The 14,513-nt window shown below is 37.5% G+C and overlaps 1 protein-coding gene across 1 annotated transcript in view; it reads left to right on the top strand.

Moving 5' to 3' along the window:
- Positions 1-8,082, top strand: part of gnb1l (guanine nucleotide binding protein (G protein), beta polypeptide 1-like) — a 135,314-nt gene extending 127,232 nt beyond the window's left edge. Inside the window, exon 8 of the mRNA XM_081364586.1 lies at positions 7,948-8,082. Within this exon, the coding sequence (XP_081220712.1) occupies positions 7,948-7,965 (18 nt within the window). The 3' untranslated portion in view covers positions 7,966-8,082. The remainder of the gene's footprint in view (positions 1-7,947) is intronic.
- Positions 8,083-14,513: the final 6,431 nt, after the last annotated feature.

The following is a 14,513-nucleotide window of genomic DNA, read 5'->3' as shown; positions in this document are numbered from 1 at the left end:
GTCGCGCGCAGCTGAACCGCGGCTTGTGTACAGGTTTTTGAGGTTGTGGTCAATAAGTACTTTGACAGATTTTGTATATTTTTTTGAATAAATACATTTTGATTGGTAATTGATACTTGAATTATATTTATAATTATATATTATCTGCATATTTATTACATATTAGCACTCATCTCCGTGAAAAGCGTTCTGCAAAAGAGAAAAACTTTACAAAATCATTTAGATTGTTGAAATATCTGATACACATCTAATTTACAAACATTACTCATCATAAACATTGTAAATAGAGACATATTGTAAATGAGCAAAAAAAAAAAAAAAGTAAAAAACTCAACAAAATCATGCACATCATAGATGTGTATATGTTGTACGTATGCTATATTTATCTGTCTGTTCTATTTACCTTTCTATATTGAGTTGTTCGCTCGTGGGCCAGGGAAAGGTTGTCAGAAACACATTTTAATGACTTGACGGCACCAAGAGCCACTGCAACTTCATCCCATGCTTTTTCCGTTGCCTGCAAGTCTTTATAAAGCACATTATGTGGATCATAAATAACTTTATGCTATTGGAGTGTCGTCCATTTTTGTCGTCTTTTTAGGTGCACTCTGAAGCCCACCGTGCTTTTGTTTATGATTGTTAGCATGATGTCAGCATGACATCTGTTCTTATGCCAATATATATATATATATATATATATATATATATATATATATATATTACTAAGTTTAATTGATAAAGGTTTGTGTGAACAGAGCATGGAATACCCATTTATAAAAATACTTTCCAAAATTACACGTATATTCCTTTTTTTTTTTTTACATTACTGAGTTCAAAGGTATACTGCTGAACAGACATGACCCATATAATTGTATTTCCATACTCCACCACTATAAATGTAGTGGTTTTAAGGGTTGACTCTTTGGTTTATGTGAGGGAAGAGTGAACACTTCTGGTTTTACACTTTTATGTCATAGCCAGATTGGTGTCAGTCATCTTTATCTGTCAGCATGCTGATTTACCGCAATTTGTTTGACATTGTCTCAGTGGCGCATAGTGAAGCCTTCAGCAATGACAGTTATGCCCTCAATCCCTGCCACTCTACTTAATATCTCCACTCTCACCTCTTCTCTTTTCACACCACAATTAGAAAACAAAAGACAAAATGGCTGTTTAATTGTTTGCCGACAGCCTGTTGTTGTTCATGGTTCCCGTGCTGTAGATTTTTTGTCCCTTGGCTGTATAGTCATGTAATCCAGAAGCCATCTGGTTAGGGCAGGGTATAATGTGTTATATAGGGATGTTGGGATGCTGTTTTAGTGAGTTTGAAATGATTACCTTCGACAGAGGGCTAAATAAGTGGTTTTGCAGACCCAAACTGCATGCTTGATTATGGTATGCATAGCTGACCAGGTGTGAGGGCAGCATTCTTGAACATTTGGATGGCGCTTTAACATATGGAGGAGCTTATAAACATATACACAGTACTTTCTTGCAATAACCAAATGAACCTTAAAAAGTTTAGAACAGAAGTTACTTTGATCTGGAGTGAATTATGATGGTTACATTTACTGGCTACCTTACGCTTTGAGTTGAAGAAAGTGAGAGAAATGTATACAAGAGGAAGAGCATGTCTGATTGCATCGTTTCCAAAGGCCATTTTGTGTTGCTGTTTAAAGATAATGCAGTTTTATGATATACCAGAAAACTCTAGATCAGAGCTGTTTGCCTCCAGCTATATACAAAATGTGTCACTGTAACGTCACTAGAAAAAGCGATCAGTTGACTTAAAAAGAGTTAAAGAGAAAAAAAAAGTTATGTGAAATTGTCAAGTTCACATAACCTAATTTTTTCAATTACATGAAGTTTATTTACTTAATAATTTTAAGGCAAGGAATTTCCTGACTTTAAGTTAAGTCAACTGATCACCTTTTCCAGTGTGCACAGTATGCTTTGACTAATACAGAAAATACGGCACATATTACTCTAAGTTATTGCAGCACGCCTATTTTTATGTCACTGAAAGGTATTTAAATTAATATATATACACAATCATTCAAACGATAGAGGTCAGTAACAGTTTTTTTTTTTAAAGAAATTAATACTTTTATTCAGCAGACACATACAAATTATCAAAAAAAATTTACAGTAAAAGATTTTATAACGTTACAACAGATTTTTATTTAAAATAAATGCTGTTCTTTTGAACTTTCAATTTAATTTCTCATATAATCTTTTAAACATGTCATGGTTTCCAAAAACATATCAAGCAACACAACTTAATATTTCTTGAGCACTAAATCAGCATATTAGAAAGATTTTTGAAGGATCATGTGACACTTAAGACTGGAGTGATGGCTCCTGACAATTCAGCTTGGCATCACACAAATGAAATAATATAAAATATATTAAAATAGAAAATAGTTATTTTTGAACAGCAGTGTGTTCATTTAAATGTTTTACAGATACTATTTTTTAAATATGCAATATAATAATATTTTGTGGGCTATATGTGTATATAATGATAAAATAATATGAAAATATTGCCATATATGTGTAATGAAAATACAAATCTTCATTATATGCCCATATGACAATGTTTTAATAAATAAATAAATAATATTTATTTTTTATTTTTGTGGTAATATAAATGACATACATAACTGCACTAAATATTTTTATGTTGTCAGGCATCGTGGTTCATAAACAGTTATATGTACGTATATTGACTTTGAACGTGATTTATCCAGTTAGGTTTTAGTTTTATAAACACCATATAAAATAGAAGAGATATTTTTTGGAGATATTAATGTCACAGTTGACCTCAGTACCGAAAGACTAGCCCTACTCTCTCAGCTCTGGAGCATTAGAGCTCATTGGCTCTTTGCCTGTCACTTTGAATGACTCCATGAAAACCAAAAGCCATTTAGAGCACAGTAGCTGGGGTAATTTGTTTTGACATGGCCTAATACCTCTCTTAAACTTGGCCGGGTTTGGGTTCAGCAGCCCCATTCAAGCCAGGCTAGGACAGAGTGGCCCTGTCTGCGTTCTTCTGTGAGAGGATTGTTTCTGGCATGTCTCAAAGAACTTGAGACAGAGATCAAGACCAGTCTGACATCCCACTGGCCTGTCTATCTTCTGTCAGTTTTCTTGAAACTGTTACCGTGTTGATGTGGGCGTTTGGGGGAAGGGAATTAAGCAAGTCCTGGTAGCCTTCCCCAAGCCTGTGCTAACTGAACGCTAATTTTTCGATAAACCCTATTGGGTTTGGGTAAATCTTTATAAAATCGCTGTCTGACAAGATGATCTTACGAGGTCTCCTAATGTGGGTGGGAAGAGCAAAGGGTTTAGTAGTTTGAGGCAGGTCTTTGTCTACACTGTCAAAGTGTGAATGAGGGAAAGTAAACTCGAGAAACCCTTCAAAATGAGTCACACTAATTGAATAGTGGTGGCTTAACTGTCTTTCCTATCTCTTTCTCTCTTAGTAATGGCAGACAGATAAATATCTGAAAGCACACTCATCCAGGTTTTAACATGGTCCGTCACCCTGCTGAATGTGACAAAACATATAGGAATTCTGATGTCTTTCAAGAGTAAACCTGTACCTTCAAGTTTTTTCATTCTTAAAGGTGTAATGTGTGTATATATATATAAACTCTGTGTATATACTCGTCCTGGCAAAATGAGCCACAATGAGAAAATTTTCAAAAATGAGTTGTTATTTTCCCTTTCTCTATTAAAAAACCTTCAAAATTATGTATGATTTGTTGGACAACACGTGTTTGAAGTCGACAGAGTCAGCAAAGTCAATTTTGAGAAAAATCTAGGTAATCACCTTTAAAATCCCTGGTAATAATACCAAATCTGGCACCAACTAAGTCAAAACCATATATTTCCTATACATCTGTAGGAAAAATATATATTGAACTTTTTTCCATGATACCATTACAATTGTTTGATTAACATTAATGAAAGATACTGTAGATGTAGACTACCGCACGGATGTAAAATAATGTTACACATCAGATGTTTTTCATGGAAAAAGGAAAGGTACTCCTCCCAGAAAACGTACACATAAAGATACTTTTATACTTTCACTTGTTTTGCCTGTAGCTCGGAATTATCCTGTGCGCATTTCGACTACTTTTGCCTGCACAGGTAACATTATATATATATATATATATTTATATATATACAGTGAGGAAAATAAGTATTTGAACACCCTGCTATTCACTATCATCTAAAAAATATTGCAAGAATTAGATGCTTTGTTTCCAGTCAAGACTTAGAAAAACTAGTGCATGCTTTCATCACCAGCAGGGTGGATTGTTGTAATGGACTCCTCACTGGCCTTCCCAAAAAGACCATAAGACATTTGCAGCTCATACAGAACGCTGCAGCCAGGATTCTTAGCAGAACCAGAAAATATGATCATATCACACCAGTACTCAGGTCATTACACTGGTTGCCAGTTACTTATAGGATTGATTTTAAAGTATTATTACTAGTATATAAATCATTTAATGGCCTAGGACCTCAATACATTGCAGATATGCTCACGGAATACAAACCCAACAGATCACTCAGATCATTAGGATCACATCAGCTAGAAGTTCCAAGAGTTCACTCTAAGCAAGGAGAGTCTGCTTTTAGCTATTATGCCAGCCACAGCTGGAACCAGCTTCCAGAGGAGATCAGATGTACATTAGTCACATTCAAATCCAGACTCAAAACACATCTGTTTAACTTTGCATTTACTGAATGAGCACTGTGTCACTGTTTGTCCGACTGTTTATACTGAGTCTTATTTTAGTCTTTATTCTAAACTGTTTTAATTATTTTTAGTTCTTTTTCGTTTCTTTATTTTAAACTGTTCTTTATTCTAAACTGTTTTAATTATTTTTAGTTCTTTCTCGTTTCTTTATTTTAAACTGTATATTCTTATTTCTTCTGATTATTTTTAATAGTATGTAAAGCACTTTGAATTACCATTGTGTATGAAATGTGCTATATAAATAAACTTGCCTTGCCTTGCCTTGCCTATTTTGCAAGTTCTCCCACTTAGAAATCATGGAGGGGTCTGAAATTGTCATCGTAGGTGCATGTCCACTGTGAGAGACATAATCTAAAAAAAAAAATCCAGAAATCACAATGTATGATTTTTTAACTATTTGTATGATACAGCTGCAAATAAGTATTTGAACACCTGAGAAAATCAATGTTAATATTTGGTACAGTAGCCTTTGTTTGCAATTACAGAGGCTAAACGTTTCCTGTAGTTTTTCACCAGGTTTGCACACACTGCAGGAGGGATTTTGGCCCACTCCTCCACACAGATTTTCTCTAGATCAATCAGGTTTCTGGGCTGTCGCTGAGAAACACAGAGTTTGAGCTCCCTCCAAAGATTCTCTATTGGGTTTAGGTCTGGAGACTGGCTAGGCCACGCCAGAACCTTGATATGCTTCTTACAGAGCCACTCCTTGGTTATCCTCGCTGTGTGCTTCGGGTCATTGTCATGTTGGAAGACCCAGCCTCGACCCATCTTCAATGCTCTAACTGAGGGAAGGAGGTTGTTCCCCAAAATCTCGCAATACATGGCCCCGGTCATCCTCTCCTTAATACAGTGCAGTCGCCCTGTCCCAGGGCCCCCAAAACACCCCCAAAGCATGATGCTACCACCCCCATGCTTCACAGTAGGGATGGTGTTCTTGGGATGGTACTCATCATTCTTCTTCCTCCAAACACGTTTAGTGGAATTATGACCAAAAAGTTCTATTTTGGTCTCATCTGACCACATGACTTTCTCCCATGACTCCTCTGGATCATCCAAATGGTCATTGGCAAACTTAAGACGGGCCTTGACGTGCTGGTTTAAGTAGGGGAACCTTCCGTGCCATGTATGATTTCAAACCATGACGTCTTAGTGTATTACCAACAGTTACCTTGGAAACGGTGGTCCCAGCTCTTTTCAGGTCATTGACCAGCTCCTCCCGTGTAGTTCTGGGCTGATTTCTAACCTTTCTTAGGATCATTGAGACCCCACGAGGTGAGATCTTGCATGGAGCCCCAGTCCGAGGGAGATTGACAGTCATGTTTAGCTTCTTCCATTTTCTAATGATTGCTCCAACAGTGGACCTTTTTTCACCAAGCTGCTTGGCAATTTCCCCGTAGCCCTTTCCAGCCTTGTGGAGGTGTACAATTTTGTCTCTAGTGTCTTTGGACAGCTCTTTGGTCTTGGCCATGTTAGTAGTTGGATTCTTACTGATTGTAAGGGGTGGACAGGTGTCTTTATGCAGCTAACGACCTCAAACAGGTGCATCTAATTTAGGATAATAAATGGAGTGGAGGTGGACATTTTAAAGGCAGACTAACAGGTCATTGAGGGTCAGAATTCTAGCTGATAGACAGGTGTTCAAATACTTATTTGCAGCTGTATCATACAAATAAATAGTTAAAAAATCATATATTGTGATTTCTGGATTTTTTTTTTAGATTATGTCTCTCACAGTGGACATGCACCTACGATGACAATTTCAGACCCCTCCATGATTTCCAAGTGGGAGAACATGCAAAATAGCAGGGTGTTCAAATACTTATTTTCCTCACTGTATATATACACAAACGTTAATATGCAGTGAGAACTATAAGTACCCCATTTATAAGTTGAGTTCCTGACAGGTGTAGAAACTGTGGCGCTATCAAAACATTGCTCTTTTCCAAGGGTTTTAATCTTTTTTCAGACCTTGGTAAGTAGAATTACCCCTGTGGCAATGGCTATAATGAGGTACGTATTTACATGATGCATTATGATGCTTACATTGCAAGAGCATTTCACTAACCATTACTGATATACAGTATACTGAGTCATATGTAGTTGTAGGACAAGGAAACATTTAGGTAAATCTTCAGCTTTGGTTAAGGTTAATGTAATATTGTGCTTTTGTACTTAAGATTTTTTCAGGAAAAAACAAAATAGTTGAGCTCTAACAATAATTGGCCTAGGAGTGGTGGATCTCCTGTAAGACCTTTCCTCTGTTTGTTTGAGCATCTAAACCAGCCCACAACAACATTGATTTAGCCAATGGAGTAAGTTTGGGGCGGGACTAAATGTTTGTTTAAAAGATGACAGATGGGGGAAATGTTTTGGAAAGTCTCAAAGTCTCGATGATACGGAAGTAGTGTTAGATCTTTTCTATTGTGTTGTGATGTGCATCTGAGTGTAAAGGATTATCGTAAAAATAAAAAATGTAGGGCAGGAACTTGGTTCTATGCTTTGGTTGGTGAAGTCTTGCATATGTCACCAGAGAGAAGTTTGGTGTTTTGAATGAAAGGTCCAGTTATGTCATTTTGATTAAACATTATGAGGGTCAAAAAGTATATAAAAAAAATGAAACGGGTGAATTGTTCACAAAAAGATACATAACATGCATTTTGAAATTTTTCATTTCATGCTGACTTTAAGGTGCCGTCACATTTGCTGTTGTTGTGCTTATTTTCACGGGCGAATTGCGACTACGTATTTCAATAGGAATCCACACAATCTGTACTTTTGCGTGAGGGCGAAAGATTCCCCCACACAGATTTCACAATGGGTTTAAGCTGATAATGCAAATTTTCTAAGTTTACCAACAGAAAGCTGCTTGGTTTAAAAAGTGACTTGTAAATGGTGCTTCATACATCACTACAATATTGACAATAGAAACACTATTGTTTCCACTATTGACCTTTTTGCCTCCGAAATTTGTGACCGCACATATAGACTTTTTTTCTAATTATATTAGGTAACGCTAGTTGTCAGGAAATATACGCTTAAACAGGGGTTAAGTGAATCCAGAAATATTTTATACTTTATTAGGGATTGCAGGGTGAACACAGGATGAAAGGGTGAGTAGAAGTGCACAGTCTTGGAGAATGATGTTGAGGGTAACAGTCTCTTTTGTCTTACAGGAATGGAAAATGGTGTAGGGAACCTGATAGCACACACCTCAGCGGCTGGTCCAACGGGTAAAAGTATTGCAGGTCGATAACTTCAGGAACAGATGAGGAGAACTAGGAATACACACAGGGCAACACGGAGAACAGGTAAGAGAGTCTTTTCCTTGTTCAAGGCCAGACACAGACTGAAGCTGAGGTGTGAAACCCCGCTGGACCTCAAAGTTGAAAAACCGTCAATGCAAGTGAATGGGAGAAAATAATTATTTTCTGGTCCCGTTTGAATTGTGCAATTAATGTGAACATATGTTGTCTGTGAATTTTTTATATAACTTTTCGTGTAAAGAATGATACAATTTAGTGGGTAGAAGTTTGATACGGTTAGACTTTGTGTGAGAGCACTTTGTGGACTACAACTCTCGACACGTTTGAAACGTCAACACACTCGCACACGGACTAGCTCACGGATCCCGCTAAACATGGCTGTGTCTTTGGTGCACTTCACCGCCTTCTTGCAGGGAGAGGACAAAATCGTTGAGGTTGCCGAAAACCACGGGTAAGTCAACTTTATGGGGTGACGTCACATAGGCGACATGTAGTCTTTCTCGTTATGTCTTTTCCACAACTGCTAGCCGAAGAATCATACCATATACTGTCAAACTCGTAACATGGAGAGTTATATAAAAAATTCACAGACAACATATGTTCAATTCATGGCACAATTCAAACGGGATCAGAAAATAATTATTTTCTCCCATTCACTTGCATTGACGGTTTTTCAACTTTGAGGTCCAGCGGGGTTTTACGGAAGGGACGGGACTTGCCAGCTCTATATAGGGAGCTGATGAGGTGATTAATTAGAGACAGGTGTGGGTGATTGAGTGAGTGGAGGTGGGGACCAAGAGGGATTCTGGGAATTGTAGTGCTGGAGACTGGGCTGTGACTGGGGATTGTGACACTAGTAGCACAGATATTACACTTCACCTTTACATTTGGGATAAAATTGTATGTAAAATGATTTTATGATCTAGACATTTTGCCCTTTTATTTACAGCATTTAGTGGAGCCATGCTGTATAAAGAAATCAAGATATGCTGACCCTATTTAGTTACTATGAGATGCTGAGTCAGTTTCTGATTCTGAGTGTGTGAGAATATACACATCCAGAAATTCTTGTTTTGCATCCCAAAAACAATTCCAGCCCACATGCATCTCACCTTTCATAGACAGTACACCACTTTAGTTATTAGTGCCATCTGTTGGCCAGTAGAGCTGCAGTCAGTCTGTGTGTCTGTTTATGTGTGTGTGTGTGTGTGTGTGTGTGTGTGTGTGTGTGTGCGCAAACCACTTTCTAGCTTTGCCCTCAGGGGCTTCAGCTTTTAAACAGCATTCAAACTGTGTGCGAGTGATTCATAATAATAATGATCCATGCAGTTCACTTTAAAACCGGAGACATATTGCATGTTAAATGCGCATGCAAGTCATATAAAATGCACATATGGGTAGTTAGTATTGAGTCACAGAGCCATTGAGGTTCAGATGTTACATTGTTCACTCATAACCAAACCAACACCTGTCTAGCACGACTTCAAATGGTCTTCACAAGTGAATCAATGTGCCAGGCAGATGCTTTTGTCCCTGCAGACGCCGTGTTTCTGTTTCTTAGTAAAATGATTGAATGCATCAAACATCAAATAATAGCAGAGCAGCAGCTGGCCTTTGGCATTGTGTGCCATGCAATAGCTCATAAACATTGCATTCTTTTAAAAACAATAAACTAAAGGCCAAAGGGACAAAAAAGAGTATCACTTTTCATAAGCATTGGTCAAACATCAGGTACATGCAAAAAAACAGATCATGCCCACGGCGTAAAGAGAAAATAAAGCAGGCAACAGTTAAAAGGAAGGTGTTGATACACTGTATCCGCTCGTGAACAATTCACCTGCCCGCGTCTCTCACCACTGCCTTTGAACGGACAGCGTGTCTTTTCTCCCTGCAAATTGACATGTCATCGCTTGACTGTATTGATCCAAACCTCAGGTGCAAAGTGTGGCAGCCCGCTGGACACCTTGCCACTTTTTTTGTCTTTCGTTTTTGCCCAGGAGAACACCGCTGCAGCATTTGTGATTCAAAAGTGGGCAAACAGTCTGTGAAAGCTGCGGTTGTCTTAAAAGAAAAGACTAAACAAAAGTAATTTCAACTGTATCAAGCTCTCAGGTCTGTACAAACACAAGCTGAAGGGATCTGTAGGAGAGACCGTGCTTAGCATCCTCGCTGTGGTGTTGGCTGCTGACAGCTTCTGTTAAGGGTCTTTTGTGTGGACATGGACACTGAAGACAGGAGGGCTCAGTAACGCACACAAAGAGGCAAACGGGCTGCCCGCAGCTGCCCAACAGCGCTGGTCTGCCTGGGTCAGTGGGAATCAAAGAGAACAGATAGCGGCCTTTAACCTGACAGGGGCCTTTTGATAATGAACTAAATCAAAACCAGAATGTGCTCAGAATTTAGATCAGTGAATGAAAATGCACTGGTCTGCAATGATCTGTTACACAGCTTTTTGTTTTAGCCATAGCTTTTATTTTTTGATAAATGTCATTTAAGTTTCGTTAATATTTTGTGATGTAATTTTCATTCATTTGAATCCATTTTAGTCTGTTTCAGTTCAAGCTGATTCTCAAATTCTCAGAATTCTGTGGTTGGATTATTTGCATAACCTCTGTGTTTTTCATGAAAAACATTGTTAGTGCATTGTTAATATTTTGTTGTTACCCTTTCCCTCATAATAGTTTTGTCATATTTTACATTTTTTATATATATATAATATATACATTTTCAATTGCATTCAATTGCTGTTGTCTTGTTTTTGTTATCATTGTCAATACAGTATATAATATTTGGCTGGTCATGCTCCATTGTATACAATACTAAGAAGCCTAAGAAGTGATTTGTATATTGAAAAAAAAAATAAAGAAAGGAAGACTGAATTCTTCATCCAATGGGTTAGAGTTGCACGATTCTGAATAAATTGAGAATGATTTTTTGTTTAAAATAGACATCAGGATTCGCCTACAATTCTGAATAGACCACACATAAAACATGTAATTTACTAAAGGTTTTGACAAAATGTTAGTTGCTGCAGTCCATTTAAAAAATCTTCAGTTAATTTTGAAATAATTATTTAAAAAATAGGTAAGAATTAATAAATGATTCAACGACTCACTCATAATGACATCACTTGTTTCATTATGAACCAGCGTTTTTGGGTAAATCTCTTGAATGAATGATTCAATTAAAAAAAAAAAATAAAGTCACTTGTCGCCACCTACTGGTGTTACGATGTAATTGATGCAGTCTTTTTTTGAAGTGTCAAGATGCTTTTAAAAGGTGATTTACCCTATTTTGATCATTACCGTAGATATCAGTGCTTATATCCAAACCATAAACTTTTATTCCAGTACATCTGTGATTATTTGAATTGTTGTAATACAGAATCAATGATGCTGTGTGGTTGAAAAGACTGTTTGTAAAGCAGTTTCATACCAATTCATGACAACTGCACTCTCTGGGTCAGCAGCAGCCGCAACACAGATTTGAATGTTCACTGTGATCGTACTTGTTAAAGGTTTAATAGACATACCCAAATCGATGTCATTTAGGAATAAAGTTGCTTGGGTGTTTGAATTGATATCACAATCTTTTAACGTTTAATCATGCAGCTCTACCATGAGTGCACATCACTTTAAACATATTTTGTTTATAACTTTATTAATGACTGAATCATTACTAAAGTGCAAGTTAACAAAACCTGTTACATTTGAATTCTATGAAACATCTAACTTTTTGAAATTTAGAAATGTGTAATTGTTTCAGAAAGAGACATAGCTGATAACCTTATATATACAGTAGTCCCATATTCTGCCGTTTTTTTTATTTTTATTTTTTTTACTCAATCACATATGCCCTATTTGTTATTTAGTTTTATTTTCAATAAATAAGTGACTTTTTAGGCTATCTGAAATGTAATATCTCTATGGGCCCAAACACTCTTACTTTGAGCTCCCAATATAAGGGATTTTGGAGACAATTAAAACGTTCATAAAAATGAGAAGGTCATTAAGGTCGAAGAGACAGAAAGCACATTTATTCTCGGTGGAAGTCCGGCGTGGTGGGGATGACAGATGCCGGCAGCTGATTGGCCGGTTCCTGCTCGGATGGGACTCTCTGTCAACAGGTCCCAATTAGGCCAATCAGAATGGAAGGAAGTAGCTCAGATGGGTCACTTTGTTAGTAGCTCTGTTTGTGAAGCTGAGATGAAAAACAAAACACAATTGCTTGTTCTTTCTTCCCTCTATGTGACCCGTTACTGATTCGGTGGAGGCAAACTGACAAGGGATTTTGTCTTGTTTTGACCTCTGTGTTTCTGACGTACGTTGAAGCCATTGAGCCATTGTTGTTGCTTTTAATGCTGTCGATGATATAAATATTGCCCTGCATTGCATCTGTGAATATGAATAGAGGGTAATGGGTGAGACAATATCCTGCTTTTAAATGTGTCATCACGACCCATTCAGCGAGCATACGCAATCTGAATCCAGACAATAATGGGTGGAATTAATCCTTTTGTAGTTTTGCTGCCTGAAATTATACTAAGCGGTGGTAGTATAAAAAAAGTTAGACCGCAAGATTCCGTCAATTGAACCATTTTTAGTGCGTATTTCCATGCTTTGAAATGGTAATATGGTCACAATGCATTATTATCCTTTTTAAATTCTGTTTAAAGCTCAGTATAGGTAAGATTTAATTTAAAAAGCAATACTATTTTTTTTTCATGTGTAAAATAATAATAATGAGGGGAAAAATGACTTAGTGCACCAAGAGACCAAACAAAGAGAATTCTTTGACCAATTACTTACCCTCATGTTGTGTCAAATTTTTAAGCATTTTTTCTTCTGTAGAACACAAAAAAAGGTATATTGGAAAATATCTGTTCTTCTAAATATATTCTTTTGTGTTCTGCAGAAAAAAAGAAAGGACATCATACTCCTGGCACTGGGGAAAAAACTTCTTAATTCTTCAAGCATGCAATACATATACAGAGTTACACTTTATTTTAAGGTGACGTAGTTACATTGTACTAACTCGCATAAGTACTGATTAATATTAATTAACTACATGTACATATAGTTATGGTTTGGCTTAGGCTTAGTTACATGTAATTATGCGTAATTTACCGTTATTACTATAGTAAGCAAATGTAGTTACATGTATCTATGTCACCTTAAAATAAAGTGTTAACAAAACGAAGTGTTACCAAGTATAACACAGTGCATTATTATACTTAAACACATTTGAAGTCACTTGTTGGAAAATGTACAATTGTTTCAGAGGACACATCTGCTCTTTATGTAGAGACATACACAATTCATTTACATTGACAAAACATTAATTCCAACCCATATTTCAACCTTAAAACAGTTTTCAGATGGCGTGAGGGTCAGACAGGGAAACATTCTGCAATCCAAACCGTCGTTCTGTGATGTGGGGTGTATTTTGAGGCTGTCTGGCCTTTAAAAAGAACAAGCAATATTTTTGTTAAGCTCCTAGTGGAGCATGATGTTGTGAATGGCTTCGAGGGCAGACAGATGCCTGCCTCCCATAGCAAGACCCGGGGGCCCGAAGCCAACGGAACCCCTCGGACCGGGCCAAAGACCCTGCTCATTAACCAGAACCCCTTTAACACTTTGATGTAGTGCGATGAACATGTGGACTGTGCAGTATGCATATTCTGTTTTGTTTCATTTAAAGAATGTTCTTTAATTTAGACTTTCAGTTTTAGACATCCAAAAGTCAGCTGTATTACTTAGTGGCTCCTTTTTCAGCAGTACATACTGTTGTTATATTTTCACCATTCATCTTGTGCAAGTTATTGCTGATTTAAGTCTTTTGTGCTGCAAATGCAGCAAATTCATTTAGTTTTTGGCGTTTAAGCAAGTACAGACCGGGAGAGCTGTTCTCCGTCCACTGTTGACATAAAGTTCAGCACGCTCTCTGTAGAGTGAAACAGAATAGAGGATTTCCCAGCGGCCCCTGCTTCTTTTCCCAGGCTCATTAATCATAAACCCTGCGGGGACCAATCACGCAGCACCCTGCTCAGCCGAGACTCCCTGTCAGCCCCTCTTCTTGTGTCCACACAGGGTTCCAGGAGCCAATAGGGTTCTGCAGCCATTAGACTGTAAAGAACATTGCGTCTCGACGAGGGAAAAAATTATGAGCTCCTTTGTCAACAATATTAATTACCAGCGGCCTGAGCATAAGGGTCGTGTCCATAAAGATTTCCGAAACATTAAACCTGAGGCATCTTTTGTTACGAGCAGAACACTCTGGGTGGTGTTACACAACCAAAGAGAAACATATACGATGCCTCTGAGACTCGCCTGAAGCAGCCTGCTTAACTGATTGTAAATGGCACTTCCTTTGGGGAGTCAACTGAGAGGTTTCTATGTGGACTCCTGCAGAAGTGCTAACTATGGTAAGATTATCACCCGGGCCCTTGGTATCCTCTTTCGAATATGTTTTTGTGT

This window comes from Scardinius erythrophthalmus (genome assembly GCF_964197995.2).
Source record: "Scardinius erythrophthalmus genome assembly, chromosome: 5".
Lineage (NCBI taxonomy): Eukaryota > Metazoa > Chordata > Actinopteri > Cypriniformes > Leuciscidae > Scardinius > Scardinius erythrophthalmus.
This window is presented reverse-complemented; position numbering and strand designations above follow the sequence as displayed.